The sequence below is a fragment of the Streptopelia decaocto genome (assembly GCF_964273445.1).
Source record: "Streptopelia decaocto genome assembly, chromosome: Z".
In the NCBI taxonomy this organism is placed as follows: Eukaryota; Metazoa; Chordata; class Aves; order Columbiformes; family Columbidae; genus Streptopelia; species Streptopelia decaocto.
In genome coordinates, this window is record NC_138657.1 from 72,951,373 (window position 1) to 72,964,359 (window position 12,987).

General features: G+C 44.9%; 1 protein-coding gene across 2 annotated transcripts in view; it reads right to left on the reverse strand.

Moving 5' to 3' along the window:
• The window catches only part of DNAI1 (dynein axonemal intermediate chain 1), a gene marked incomplete at its 5' end in the record, with an annotated part of 150,475 nt that overhangs the window by 40,155 nt on the left and 97,333 nt on the right, over positions 1-12,987 (reverse strand). For both annotated transcript variants that reach the window (XM_082075449.1, XM_082075448.1), the window contains 2 exons: positions 3,870-3,969; positions 4,867-5,015. In XM_082075449.1, the coding sequence (XP_081931575.1) occupies positions 3,870-3,969; positions 4,867-5,015 (249 nt within the window). The remainder of the gene's footprint in view (positions 1-3,869; positions 3,970-4,866; positions 5,016-12,987) is intronic.

Below are 12,987 nucleotides of genomic sequence, written 5' to 3' on the forward strand. Positions count from 1 at the left end.
TTTCTCTGCCCTCTGTCTTTATGACAAACTGACCAACAGGCCCAGATCTCCTGAAGCCTAAATGTAGGAGTCCAGGCATCCAAATCCATCTCCTATTTTTTTAATTTCCAAAGCAGGTCTCTCATCCCAGTTACCTTTTCCTCTTCATGGCTTTTACCATTTACAACCTAAACTAAACTATGTGTTCTCTAACCTAATCTTATTTCAGTGCTAATCACATCAGTATCTGCACCAAGGTCCTTGTAGGAGATGGCCTGAAGAGATCACAGAGTTTCTGCCAGCCAACTGAGCTGCAGGAGTCATGTTTAGAAATAAGAAATCTCTCCACCTGTCTGCTTTATGAACCACTGTGGAGTCTTCAAGGAACATAAGTGCCATCTGAAATGCAATCACAGAGCAAAACTGCAGCAGACTTAGCACACTGATTGAAACCAAAGCTGAATGCTCCACAGCAACCTTTCTGAGCAGTACACAGAGACTAGTTTCCATGAAATCAGGTGGCTGTCCAGTCCTTTTAAAATCAGGCCACTTATTTAGGTACTTAGTTATAGAATTGGGAGTTATTTTCCAGGTGGTGTTGGCACGGATGTCCACGTCTCAGTGACCATTTTATTTAATTTCAATTTTCATTGCAAATCACACGTACTCATTCTGAAATAAAATGGTCATCAGGCAGAGCAAGAGACTAAGGAAATTACCCAGAACATGATAAAGAGCAATAGTAGTAGTTAGTATTCACTGCACCAGCAGCAGAACATGCACATTCAAGTTATTTATGAAGAGGTGGTTCTGTCTAAAGCAGATTCCCAGCTGCCAACACACACATTTTATCATAATGCCTCTGATATTTACAGCTTTTCTTAAATCTCCACCTCCTGGATTTATGGGCATTAAGAGATTTTTAGATTCTAAAATACCCTGATTTCCAAGCCAGTCTTAGGAGACAGGGGCTGACACACACATTTTGGACACAGAGCATCAGCTTGAATAAGGAAATGTGTTCTTCCAAAATACGCCAGGTATGCCTTTAAGACTGCAATTAGGGCCCAATTTTAAAATCACCTCCAGGTAACCTTCAAGTTTTGCAGCCATAATTATGTGCGGATGCAAAGCTAGATGCTGTTTATGAACAGAAGGCCTTGAATGTTTTATTTTCTGGCTGCATATCCTGTATTTTTTTGTATCCTGTTAATGTAGATTTTTTTTTCCCGGCACTAATGGACACTGCCCTTTGAAAGGTGCTGAGCTATTCCCAAGAAGTGTGCTCTGATACAAAGTGGAAGATGTCCAGGAACAAAAAGGCTGTAAACAACTATCTACTCCACTTCCATTGCAGATCTAGAAGGTTCTGTTTAAAATAGAAACTTAACCATGTCTCAGATGCACTCTGTTGAAACCAGCATGGTAAGTGGCTAATGCAGAGGCCTGGGATTTCTACCAGCATCAGTTCTTGCCAGCCTACTGCAATGGGAAGGCAGCTCTTGCCTGGACCTTCCCTGCTATGAAGCCCAATTCTGGGCTGCTGCTGGCTGATGGCCACTCTTCTCACAGTCTGGGATTAAAGGCATAAAGCAAAATTAGATCCTTCTAGATTAGGACCTAATTAGGATTACTGAATTAGATTCAAGGCAGGATAGCCAAGGTGAGATACCCTGCGTGCAGTGCTACCAAGTCAGACAGTCTTCTCTCTTATCCATACCCTCACCTGAACTCCAGGCCCACAGATGCTGCAGCTGATGTGACTCTGCAACAACACAACACGAGTCACTGCAGCAGTGGCTAGGACAAGTTAGGGGTGCGACGGAAAGACCCCAGTGCACAAACTCTTGCCAAGCCTGTATGAGCTTCCCTAGAGCAGGTAAAGTTCTGACAAAGAACTTGGCCCAGGTGTGTAGCACAAATCCTAGAGATGAGCTCTTACTACAGAAATGTGTCCACGTGAATAGGAAATCCAAGTATGCCCAGTGTTTACCCTCCCTCTGCTCATGCTGCCCAGACTGCCTGCAGACATCTCCATCTCCACCTCCATTCTCCATCTCCATCTCCATCATCTCCATCTATCTCCATCTCCATCTCCATCATCTCCATTTCCATCTCCATGGTTAGGCCCCAGGATACAGCTGGGGTACTCACAGTTCCCTGCACTGCTCACCCCTGCACTCGATCAGAGCTCTGAACATCAGCAGGACTCTTGCCGGGTTTGGGGGTGCACGCAATTTCACTTGTGGAAAACAAATCAGAGGATGTGTAACACTGAATGCATTAATTTCATTCATGCAAGTCCTTCATCTGATATATGGGAGAAGGGGGACAGACAGATCTATGAACAAGGGGCTCAATCCTGACCCTGCCCGCAAGGGAAAAGCACCAACACTGCTCTCTGCTGTGGCATCCTGAGCTTTCCAGGGAGTCCAGGTTCCACAGTGAAAAGATTTCTATTGCTTAGCTTGGGAGAGACAAACTCACAGCCTGAGCTGTGAAATGAATTTTTCGCTATAACATAAAGGTTAAACTGCAATAAAGTTGCCAAGGCATCAATTCAATGATAGAGATATATAAAGGCCATCTTTTTGCTAGAGTAATTTGGCCAAACTGCAGAGACTTTCCAATTTATACCAGCAAAACATACAGCCCATGGTGACAGAGCAATGTGGTCTTAGAGTACAAAACCAGTGTTGATGGATAGCTATGTGCTCTGGCTACTTGCCAAGCCCAAATTAACCATCTGAGCTACTAGAATGGATGGCCAAGGGCAAAAATACAACTGCCATTATTTCAATATTAGGACTGGTCTAAGTACTTCATTACCAAATCATTACTCTTGGAGACAGCCTCATACAGTGGTAAAATTTTGATTTTATTTAATTGGAATAAAGTTCTATTGGTTGACCCTGGGCATATTACTATAATTGATTTTTTTTAATATCAATATAAGTATATAAACACTTTATCCTATTGCTTCTCTATACCTTGGAGGTTCAGAACCAATGCCCTGGTGTCAGCTTGTACTAGGAGTGCTCTGATATGGAGTGCCATCTCTCCATCCCCAGATTAATAAGGTGATTTCACATAGTTAAGTGTTTTTATCCTGGCATGTGCAAGCTGCACACCTGCACACTGATGTGGTCACTGCAAGAACTAGCAGGGACCTGCATGCATGTGCAACACCTTCCCTAATACAGCAGGAGTAGTGTGAGCAATTCATGCCCAGGTGTACATGTGCCAAGGACAGGAAAGCACAGGGAAAAGCAGCCTGTTCTCTGAACCTTGCTTTTCTGTCTGAGTGCTGGAATAAGAGGAGAAAAGTAGGACTACAGGGAGGTTTGGCTTGCTTATGCTAGAGGCTGGGGGGGCCTAGGCCCCCAAGAAGCACCTGTGCTTACAGCAGAAGGCCCACAAGCATTTCTGATGGGTTTATCAAGGCTGCAGTGAATTGTGCAGCTGATTCTCAGCCTTTGCTAAGAGGCCTCTGCTTTGTGTTTCAACATCAGCTGTTTGCATGATTGGGCTGCAGCTGAGAGATTTCTGGCCTTGTTGCTCGTAGGGCTGCGGTGGACCTTAGGGGGAGAAAGAGTAAGAAATGCTGCTGCCCAGGTTTCCTCATTTCTGTCCTCTGTAATCAGACTGAGCAAAAAGGAATTAGTAGTTACTGGGCCTTGAGCTACCAAAATGAGCCTGTCATGCCGAGGCAAGCAGCTCAGGCAAGCTGCAGCCAACTCAGTCCGTCACTGTGGTGTATGCTCATGGGGCATCTGCAGCTCCCTGACGTGCCTGCCCAGGATTGGGCTGACCCATCCCCATGCTCAACCCTAATCTCCCCTGACTTTCTCTCAGTTCGAATCAGAGCAGCGCTGCTCGCAGCCTCTCACCTTGCCATCAGTGGTGACTGCAGCAAAGACCGTGGAGGAGTAAGGAGACCATGCAACGTCCCCTACTGCAGAATTCAGGTCAAAGACAAACATGGGAGTCCTGTAAAAGAAGACCATGGAGAAGAAGTAATTTAAACACATGCTGCTCTGGAAGTGAACCATTGAGCTACAAACACTTTGATGCTGTGGCCTGTGTTGTTCCAGGCCAGATGCAGAAGTGGGAGATGGGGCATTTCTTTATGTCAGATACCAGCCAGGGTGTGAGCCAAAGACAAAACAAAGCTGAGCATCAACCCAAAGGGGTTGGGTTGGTGCTGTTGCAATGAGAAGAACGGCAGCACGTTTCTTCCTTTCTGAAAGCATTCTGAAAGCTTCCCCCCAACACACACACAGTGAGATAGTGTCTCTCTGGTTAACAATCATGCGAGAAAACGTGATTTTCCCTTTCTGGACTTCTGACAACATTAAATATTAGAGCAGTATTGGCAACAGGAAATTTTTGCCTCTGACTGATTTACAACAAAATCAATTTCCTGATTGAAACCAGACATTCCTCAAACACTAACCCTGAACTTCATTATGTATTTGTTTTTTTGTTTGTTTGTTTGGGGTTTTTTTGCCTCTCTGGATCACCGAAGGTGTCCGGCTCCTGAGGCCATAAGCCAGTCCTTGACATTTTTGACATTTCTCTATAGCATTGCTCCAGAATAACCCTGCCACAGCAGGTCCTGCCTGAAGAATGCCAGGTCCCAAGTGAAGCAGCCAGGCTCCATGCTGAGCTGCACTGCTTGGCAGGTTCCTAGGGCAGCTGATGTTAAATCTCATGTCTGGGGACTACAAATCTGAGTCGCCAACCCCCAAAACAGAGATAAAACAGCAGTTATCAATATCAACACCTAAGATGGATACTGAGACCAAGTCATGAGCAGAGCCGATGTGTGAAGCTGGCATTTCAAGCTGGATGTCCCTGCCCACGCCAGGACCCAGCAGGACCTACTTGATGGTGTGATCCCAGATCTTGACTGTCCAGTCAGAGCTGCAGGAAATGAAGACTTTCAAGTGGTAGGGATTCCAGCTGACTGAGTCCACGGCCATGTTATGGGCTTCAAACACATCCAGAAACTGGCTTGAATAGCATTTTGAACACTGCAATGGAAAGAACTAGTCAGTAATCAGAGCTAGACCTTCTTCTGAAGCTCATATTGCTACAGAAAGACGCCTCTGAATACTTGTGTGGCCTCCAAGGCTCTTCTGGGCTGGCTGGGAAGAGGTGGCTGGTACCCAGAGGTGCTATAGAAACTAAACAATTTAGCACATGCTGTTTCGCATCACTTCCAGGCAACATCAAGCTCCCCCCTGCAATACACAGAGGTAGGAATTGAAGTTGTCTGGTTGGATCTACAGTCACAGTCAGGCCTCAGAGCCCATTCTCCGTGGCAGGAGCTCCTGCCATGCCTCTGTAAAAGGCTCTTGGGAAAGGCAGAGGAAGCTCAGAAGCACACAGCAACATGTATGCTTGAAGTGTCATAGTTAAAAACTCCAGCAGCGGTGCTTTCAGCACAAGCATGACCTGTCAGACCCTTTGGCTCTAAGGATTTTGCAACATACCAAAAGCCCCTTCTATGCCATCACCCTGAGACAGCCTGCTCTGAGATCCGGCCTCAACTAGAGCTCTGCAGCTCTTGTGCCACTCGTCACTTCCCGGAGGGGTGTGAGGACCCCAAGAGGTTGGCCAGCACTCAGGCATGTCCCCGACAGGTAGGTGGGTGACCCCGTACCCAGCCAACAGCAGCCTGTGAACTGGGCAAACCCTGCATATGCTTGCAAGGGTCAGGCCAGCAGCACCACAGCTGCTGGTACTACTGAGTGGCAAAAGGGCAAGTGTAGAGTCTTGCATCTGGGCAGGAACAACCCCAGGCTCCAGTATAAGTTGGGGAATGACCAGTTAGAAAGCAGTGTAGGGGAAAGGGACCTGGGGGTCCTAGTGGACAGCAGGATGACCATGAGCCAGCACTGGGCCCTTGTGGCCAGGAAGGCCAATGGTACTTGGGGTGGATTAGAAGGGGTGTGGTTAGTAGGTGGAGAGAGGTTCTCCTTCCCCTCTACTCTGCCCTGGTGAGACCACATCTGGAATATTGTGTCCAGTTCTGGCCCCTCAGTTCCAGAAGGACAGGGAACTGCTGGAGAGGGTCCAGCACAGAGCAACGAAGATGATTAAGGGAGGGAAGCATCTCCCTCATGAGGAAAGGCTGAGGGAGCTGGGGCTCTTGAGCTTGGAGAAGAGGAGACTGAAGGATGACCTCATTAATATTTATAAATATGTAAAGGGTGAGTGTCACGAGGATGGAGCCAGGCTCTTCTCGGTGACAACCAATGGTAGGACAAGGGGTAATGGGTACAAACTGGAACACAGGAAGTTCCACTTAAATATGAGAAGAAACTTCTTCTCAGTGAGGGTGACAGACACTGGACCAGGCTGCCCAGGGAGGTTGTGGAGTCTCCTTCTCTGGAGACATCCAAAACCCACCTGGACACATTCCTATGTAACCTCAACTGGGTGTTCCTGCTCCAGTGGAGGGTTTGGACTGGATGATCTTTCAAGGTCCCTTCCAATCCCTAACATTCTGTGATTCTGTGAAAATATAGGATGTCTGCAAGAGCCTTGGGAACGTCAGTTTGTGTGTGAGGTCAAGAAGTGGGGGATAAATCACTATCTGTTTGTCTGCACAAGCAGAATGTGGAACTTGATCCAGATCCTGTCAGTTCTGTGTACACAGAAAAAATGAGGTTATTCTCCTCAAACCTCCTCCCCTCCAAGGAGGCTTGGAGGCTTCCTTCATTAGCAACAAGGACCTCATCTCACAAGTAATGTCCTCTTCGTTATGTTCTCATGCACAAGCTGTATCCACACAGCCGGCTGGGGTTAGTTTCAGAATTTCCTGTTGGTCTGCCTCACTACTCACTACAAGGACTTTTCAGCACCTTTCATTACTCCCTAATGAATGCAGCAACACATCATCTGCCTAAGCAGCAGGATCGCTGAAGTGTTACATTACTTTAATTCTTGCAAACTAAAGCTCTAACTAATCATGAGGCTTAACTGTTTGTTACACATGACACTCACTGTGTGGGTATTCAGAGCTGTTTTATTTCAAATGCCCTTGTGCATTGGTGCAGGTACCAGATGGAGGGTGCTAAACTATTCACACAGCAGCAGCTCCTGCATCCCTGGGAGGTTTGCTGTGGTAGGAAATGGAAATGACAAAGTGGCTGATGTCCATCTGAGATTTACTGCGAGTGTCTATAGCTTGCTAATAGTTTGATGCATAGTCTGTCTCTGCATTACTGTCTTGTGTGTAATTATGGTACTGAGATCTCCTTTCATGGCATGTTTCATAACTTTACTTCATAATTCTTAATGTTCAGCCACCAGGAAAATTGGTACTTGGCCTGTTTTGAAAGTCACTTTGCTGGGAACAGACAGAATGGGTCACAAGTAATTAACAGAAGTGAGAAGCTGCTTTATCCATCTGTCCTTTCAAGTTTGTGGATTGAAGGTCCCTAATACTTGAGGACTTTGATGAGTGAGACACTAACCAGATTTTTCTGCATCCAACAGAACCATAATGCTCAGCGCTCTTTTCTTAAAGCCTTAGGGCTGAGCCCTTGATCAGTGCAGCAATCTGGGCACTGGTACAGGGGGCCCACCATGCTCTAGGACTCGCTGATCCACAGCACTGGCTTTGCGGTATGAAAGTCTGGCCCAGAGCTGATGCGCAGGCTCTGACAGGAAAGGGTTCTGCTGTTTTCCTATTAAATTAGCAGCAAAAAGAATAGGGCAGATGCCCAGTTGTCTCCCTTGTGAGAAATGAACCTTGCATAGCTGCTTTAGCCTAAAGCCATACATCATGTTCTGGCAGTGCCTGCTAGCCCCACACCACATTCACTCCAACCTTTGATATTGTCTCTGATGTGTGAGACAAGGGTTGTATTCTTCCCAAGATGCATTTTGGAAAACCACCACAGACTTGAGAAAAAAACTCAGAAAGAAGTATGACTTTAATGAAGAAAAGAGTTTCTGAGCTAGCTAGGACTGCTGGCAAAGTCTTCCCCTACTGTTCACTTTAAATACCCTACAGTTATTAGACACATGTCAGGATGAAAACAAAACCACTGGAAAATGTGATGCCTAAGTCCTTACAAGACAGCTTTGAAGACAATGAGTAGATTTGAAGAGCAGGCATTTGTGCAGCCTGTCTGATCTTCTAGAGCACTGCTCCAATTCGCTGAGAGTGTTTTTCTGCCATTTAAACAGTAGTAGCTGTGTGTGAATAGTAAATGGTATTTTTATGGTGGGACAGCAAAGCAAGAATGTGTCTATGGCAATACAGGAAACCAATACAAAGGTGACTGATGACACAGCTACAAAACATAGGGAGGAATACCAGGAGGAAAGGAGAACTGCAAGGACAAAATCTTGTGAATATTTTTCATTAACAGCACTTCTGTTTATGCTAGGCATTTGCCTGACACAAAGCTCCTCTGCATCCATGGTGAATGGATGGCTATTGGTGTCGTTATAATGTAGAGGGTTTCTTTAATTCACTAACAGAAACATTGAGACTCTAGCCAATATAGAAATTCCGCAAAATAATATTTTTCAAAGGAGGTTTGTGTCTGGCAACAGAAAGAATACTGCCTAACACTGGTACAGGCAGATCAAGGCATCTAGCTGCTCTTCAGATATCACTGGCACAAACGTGCCCTGTGTTGTGGACAGCTGTTACCAGCAGCACCAGAGGGTCTCCTTGGGTTTTTTGCTCACTGCCTTCTTGTAGAGATCTGTAACAGAAATGCTAACATATGTGGAAAGTCTTATGATTGGAAACAGAGGAATGTGAATGCATTGGGAGAAACAGGTAAATGGTAAAAGAAAGAACTTGTGTTAATTGATGGCAAATGCAGTAAGTCAAGTGACAAGATAACCCAACAGAATAGAAGCCCCAAAGATAAGGTGGTGAGGAGATGAGGAATAGAACTCAAGACATAAAATATCCAGACAAGGAAAACAACTTTGCCTAAGGCAAACCAAGACTAGACACGGAGGTAAATGATCTCTCCATTTCTACAGGGTCACTGGAAGTCGTGGCCTGTCCAGAAACCAGTTTGTCATCATCATGTAAGAAAAAAACAAGAGATGTGGTAAGGACTCAACAGCCAGCATCCTTTGTCCTCGGTAAAACCACAAGAAATCCTGTCCTGCCCACACAGATAAAAATGTCTTGGTGCTTCGTATGAGAAAATGAGTGAAATTGGTTTTGTTTAAAATTAGAATCACCTTTTCCTTCTATACAGTCTTGCACTGAGTTTTATTATACTCATTTGTTACGCCCTCAAGCAAACTGCCTATTAGGTTAGTGCAAAAGGAATCGCCAATTTTGCACTGTTGAAATTTGCCGTTTGATATTGGAATAGATCCTTAAATAAATGTGGTTATGTTATACATCATTTTAATGTGCTTTTCTCACTTTATGCTTTTTTTGCTAATTACTTATTACTTGCTGTTTATTTTATATTTATTTTAGGCTATGGAAACAATGTTAGACAAAAAGCAAATTTGAGCAATTTTCTTCTTTGAGTTCAAAATGGGTGGTAAGGCAGCAGAGACAGCTCGCCACACCAACAAGGCATTTGGCCCAGGAACTGTCAATGAACGTACAGTCTAGTGGTGGTCCAAGAAGCTTCACAAAGCAGACGAGAGCTATGAAGATGAGGAGCGGAGCAGCAGCCATTGGAAGTTGACAACGACCAATGGAAAGCACTCAAAGCTGATGCTTTTACAACTATACAAGCAGTTCCCGAAGAACTCAACATTGACCATTCTATGGTTGTTTGGCATTTGAAGCAATTTGGAAAGCTGAAAAAGCTCAGTAAGTGGATGCCTCATGAGCTGATCAAAAATAAAAAAAGTCGTCGTTTTGCTGTGTCACCTTCTCTTAGTCTATGCAACAACAACAAACCATTTATTGATTGGATTGTGATGTGATGAAAAGCGGATTTTATACAACAAGTGGTGACAACCAGGTCAGTGGGTGGACTGAGAAGAACCTCCAAGGCAATTCCCAAAGCCAAACTTGCACCAAAAAAGGCCACGGTCACCAGTGGTCTGCTGCCGGTCTGACCCACTACAGCTTTCTGAAGCCTGGTGAAACCATTCCATCCAAGAAGGATGCTCAGCAAATCCATGAGATGCACCAAAAACTGCAGCACCTGCAGCCGGCATCGGCCAACAGAAAGGGCCTGATTCTTCTCCACAACAGCGCCTGAACACACATCGCACAACCAGCGGTTCAAAAGTAGAACAAATTGGGCTACGAAGTTTTTCCTTATCTGCCATATTCACCTGACCTCTCTCCAGCTGAGTACCACTTCTTCAAGGATCTCAACTTTTTGCAGGGAAAACGTTTCTACAGCCAGGAGGATGCACAAAATGCTTTCCAAGAGTTCATCAAATCCCCAAAACATGGACTTTTATGGTACAAGAATAAAAAAACTTATTTTTGGCTAAAATGTGTTGATTGTAATGTTTCCTATAAAGACATGTTTGAGCCTAGGTATAACAATTTAAAATCCACGGTCTAAAACCTTATTACTTTTGCACAAATCTAATAAAACTGAAAAAAACTCCCTTATCTTACATGAGTATGTTCAAATCTCAACACAATTTCTCTATTGAAGCCCTGTGCATTAAGAAGTAATACTGACCAGAGAGTTGAAGCCACAATAATGTTTCAACATGAATCTCAGAGACCATGCTTTTTGATACCAACGCTGAACAATATCTCAGAGACCATACTTTTTGATATCAATGCTTAACAATTCCTAAACATCAAATAAGATATGTAAAGAGGTAGCGTTGCATTACAGAATCATATTAATGCAGAAACAGTTTGTCCTCTAAGGAAAAGGGCATCAGATAGGTCTGTGCATAATTAGGATAATGATTTCTTGGCTTCAGAAATACTCTTAACTAAGCCATTAAAAAAAAAAACCACCTTAATTGTTCTGCAGCTAAAGAATTAACATATTATCATGCTATTTGTTGGCATGCCTGGTCTCTGGAAAAAAAACCCAAAAAACCAAAATACAAACAAAAACAAACCCCCACCTATATGAAATTAGCTTTTTAATTTATGTAATAAATAATCTAAAATTCAGTCCATGTGGAGAGCAGCCCATGTTTGATCCCCGATTCCTACAGCATGTAAGGAGTCTGTCCCTCTCAATCTGCAGTGGCAAGGACAAGTGCAGCACAGAGACCTGAGCAGTTCGACTGCTGCTCAGCACAGCCACAGGACCTGAGATCTGCACAAATGGCTGCAGGACCATCACTGTCCCCAGCACCCGAGCAGAGCAGGCAGTCCACAGGTAGCTCCAGTGATGGGTTCAAACATGCAGAGTTTCAACAAAGAGTGTGATGAAGGTGTGTGGTAGGGAAATGTCTAGAGCAGCAGGTGATCCCACAACTTTTAGAACTGCTTGTAGCAAACTCTTGGGGGATGCTAAGGGTGCAAGTACTCTTCCCCCTGTTTTTGTGGGTACTATGGAGGCCTGCTCCTGATAGACATAAGATTTCTCTTCCCTGTGTTAGACCATACAGTGTGATGGAAAATTGGCTCTTCCTGCCCACGGGAACACCTGAGTTTTATAGGGCAGTGTTGCACAATGTGCGAGTGGTGCCACTTTTCACTAAGGCTCACCAATGCAGGACTGTTTTGTTGCTTATCAGTAACCCTGAAATCAGCCTTAGCCTCAATGAAAGAGAAGATCCCACATAACAGTATCTCTCTCTGTCCACCCAAGAAGTGGTTAAAATGTCTGTGTGTCTTCGTGGCTGGGATCAATTCTGATGTTAAAACCCCATGCTAGTTCTAGTTTCACTGAAGATCATCCAAGGCAGGAACACCTACAGCTTTGTCCATGCAAGTGGTGCCAAATTCTGTTCCTGTTCAGTCCTCCTGTGTGAAGGATTTCCTTTGCTGTGTATGCAGCCAGGACACCAGATCTAACATCTCTCCTGAAGAGTAATTGATGGTCCCCACCTGTATCTGACATCCACTGTCATAGTCACTGGCACCCATCACTCACCTAAGTACAGAGGAAGTTAAAAGTTGTTTCCTTGCTGCCTTTTGATCAGGACTAGACACAGCAGTACCCAAACAATTTGGAGTACAATACCCAGGGTACCAACTCCCTCGGGTGACCAGCCAATTAAGAACATCTGTCCATGACCGAAGAGATGCTTTGGATCCTGAAAACATCAACAAAAAGCCATTGCACCTACCTCACTACCCATCACCCACCAGCCCAGCCCACCCAGGTCTCTCACCTCCCTTCTACATATCTTTTCCAATACAAGTGAGAGCTACCCGGTATTACGCCCCTAAATACTGCCTGGCAGAAGGAGACATTTCAATAAGCATCATCCCTCTGGAAGGGATGCATATTTATTGAGTCTGTCTTGCCTAAATGATTGATATTAATTTCAGAATGTGTTTTCCTTTGGGTTCTTCTTCTCTGTTTTGTGCAGGACACGGGGAAGGAGGTTACAGCATCCTCTAGGGATGGCTGGCTAAATCTGATCTGCATGTCTGCCTGCTGCTGATGGTCCTCAGCCCACACCGAAGAGCTGTGGCTCCAATATTAACAGAACCCCAAAGCCAACTCAGATGAATGCTGTGCAAACAAAAGTTACGTGAGTAAGCAGCTAGTGGCTTTATTTTCAAGGCTAAATACAGCAGAGCTAAAAACTTCCTATTTTTAGCTTCATTTCTTAGGAAAACACAACATCTATGTCCTGCTGTCTGCTTATCTCTCCTCCCAAACAACTTTTGACCTCACTAGCAATTTCAGCCAAATCTGACTGCATGCAAGACTTGGCAATATTACAGTCTTACACATTCTATAAAAAGGGACGGTTGTACAGTGCAAACATCTGGGCAGTGCCCCCACCCCAGGAAGGGCAAGCAAAATTTGGCTGCTGCCCTCCCCACATGGGCAGGGCTGGCTGACCACAATGTCGGGCTGCAGGAGGACACTGGAGGGGAGATGGTCAGCA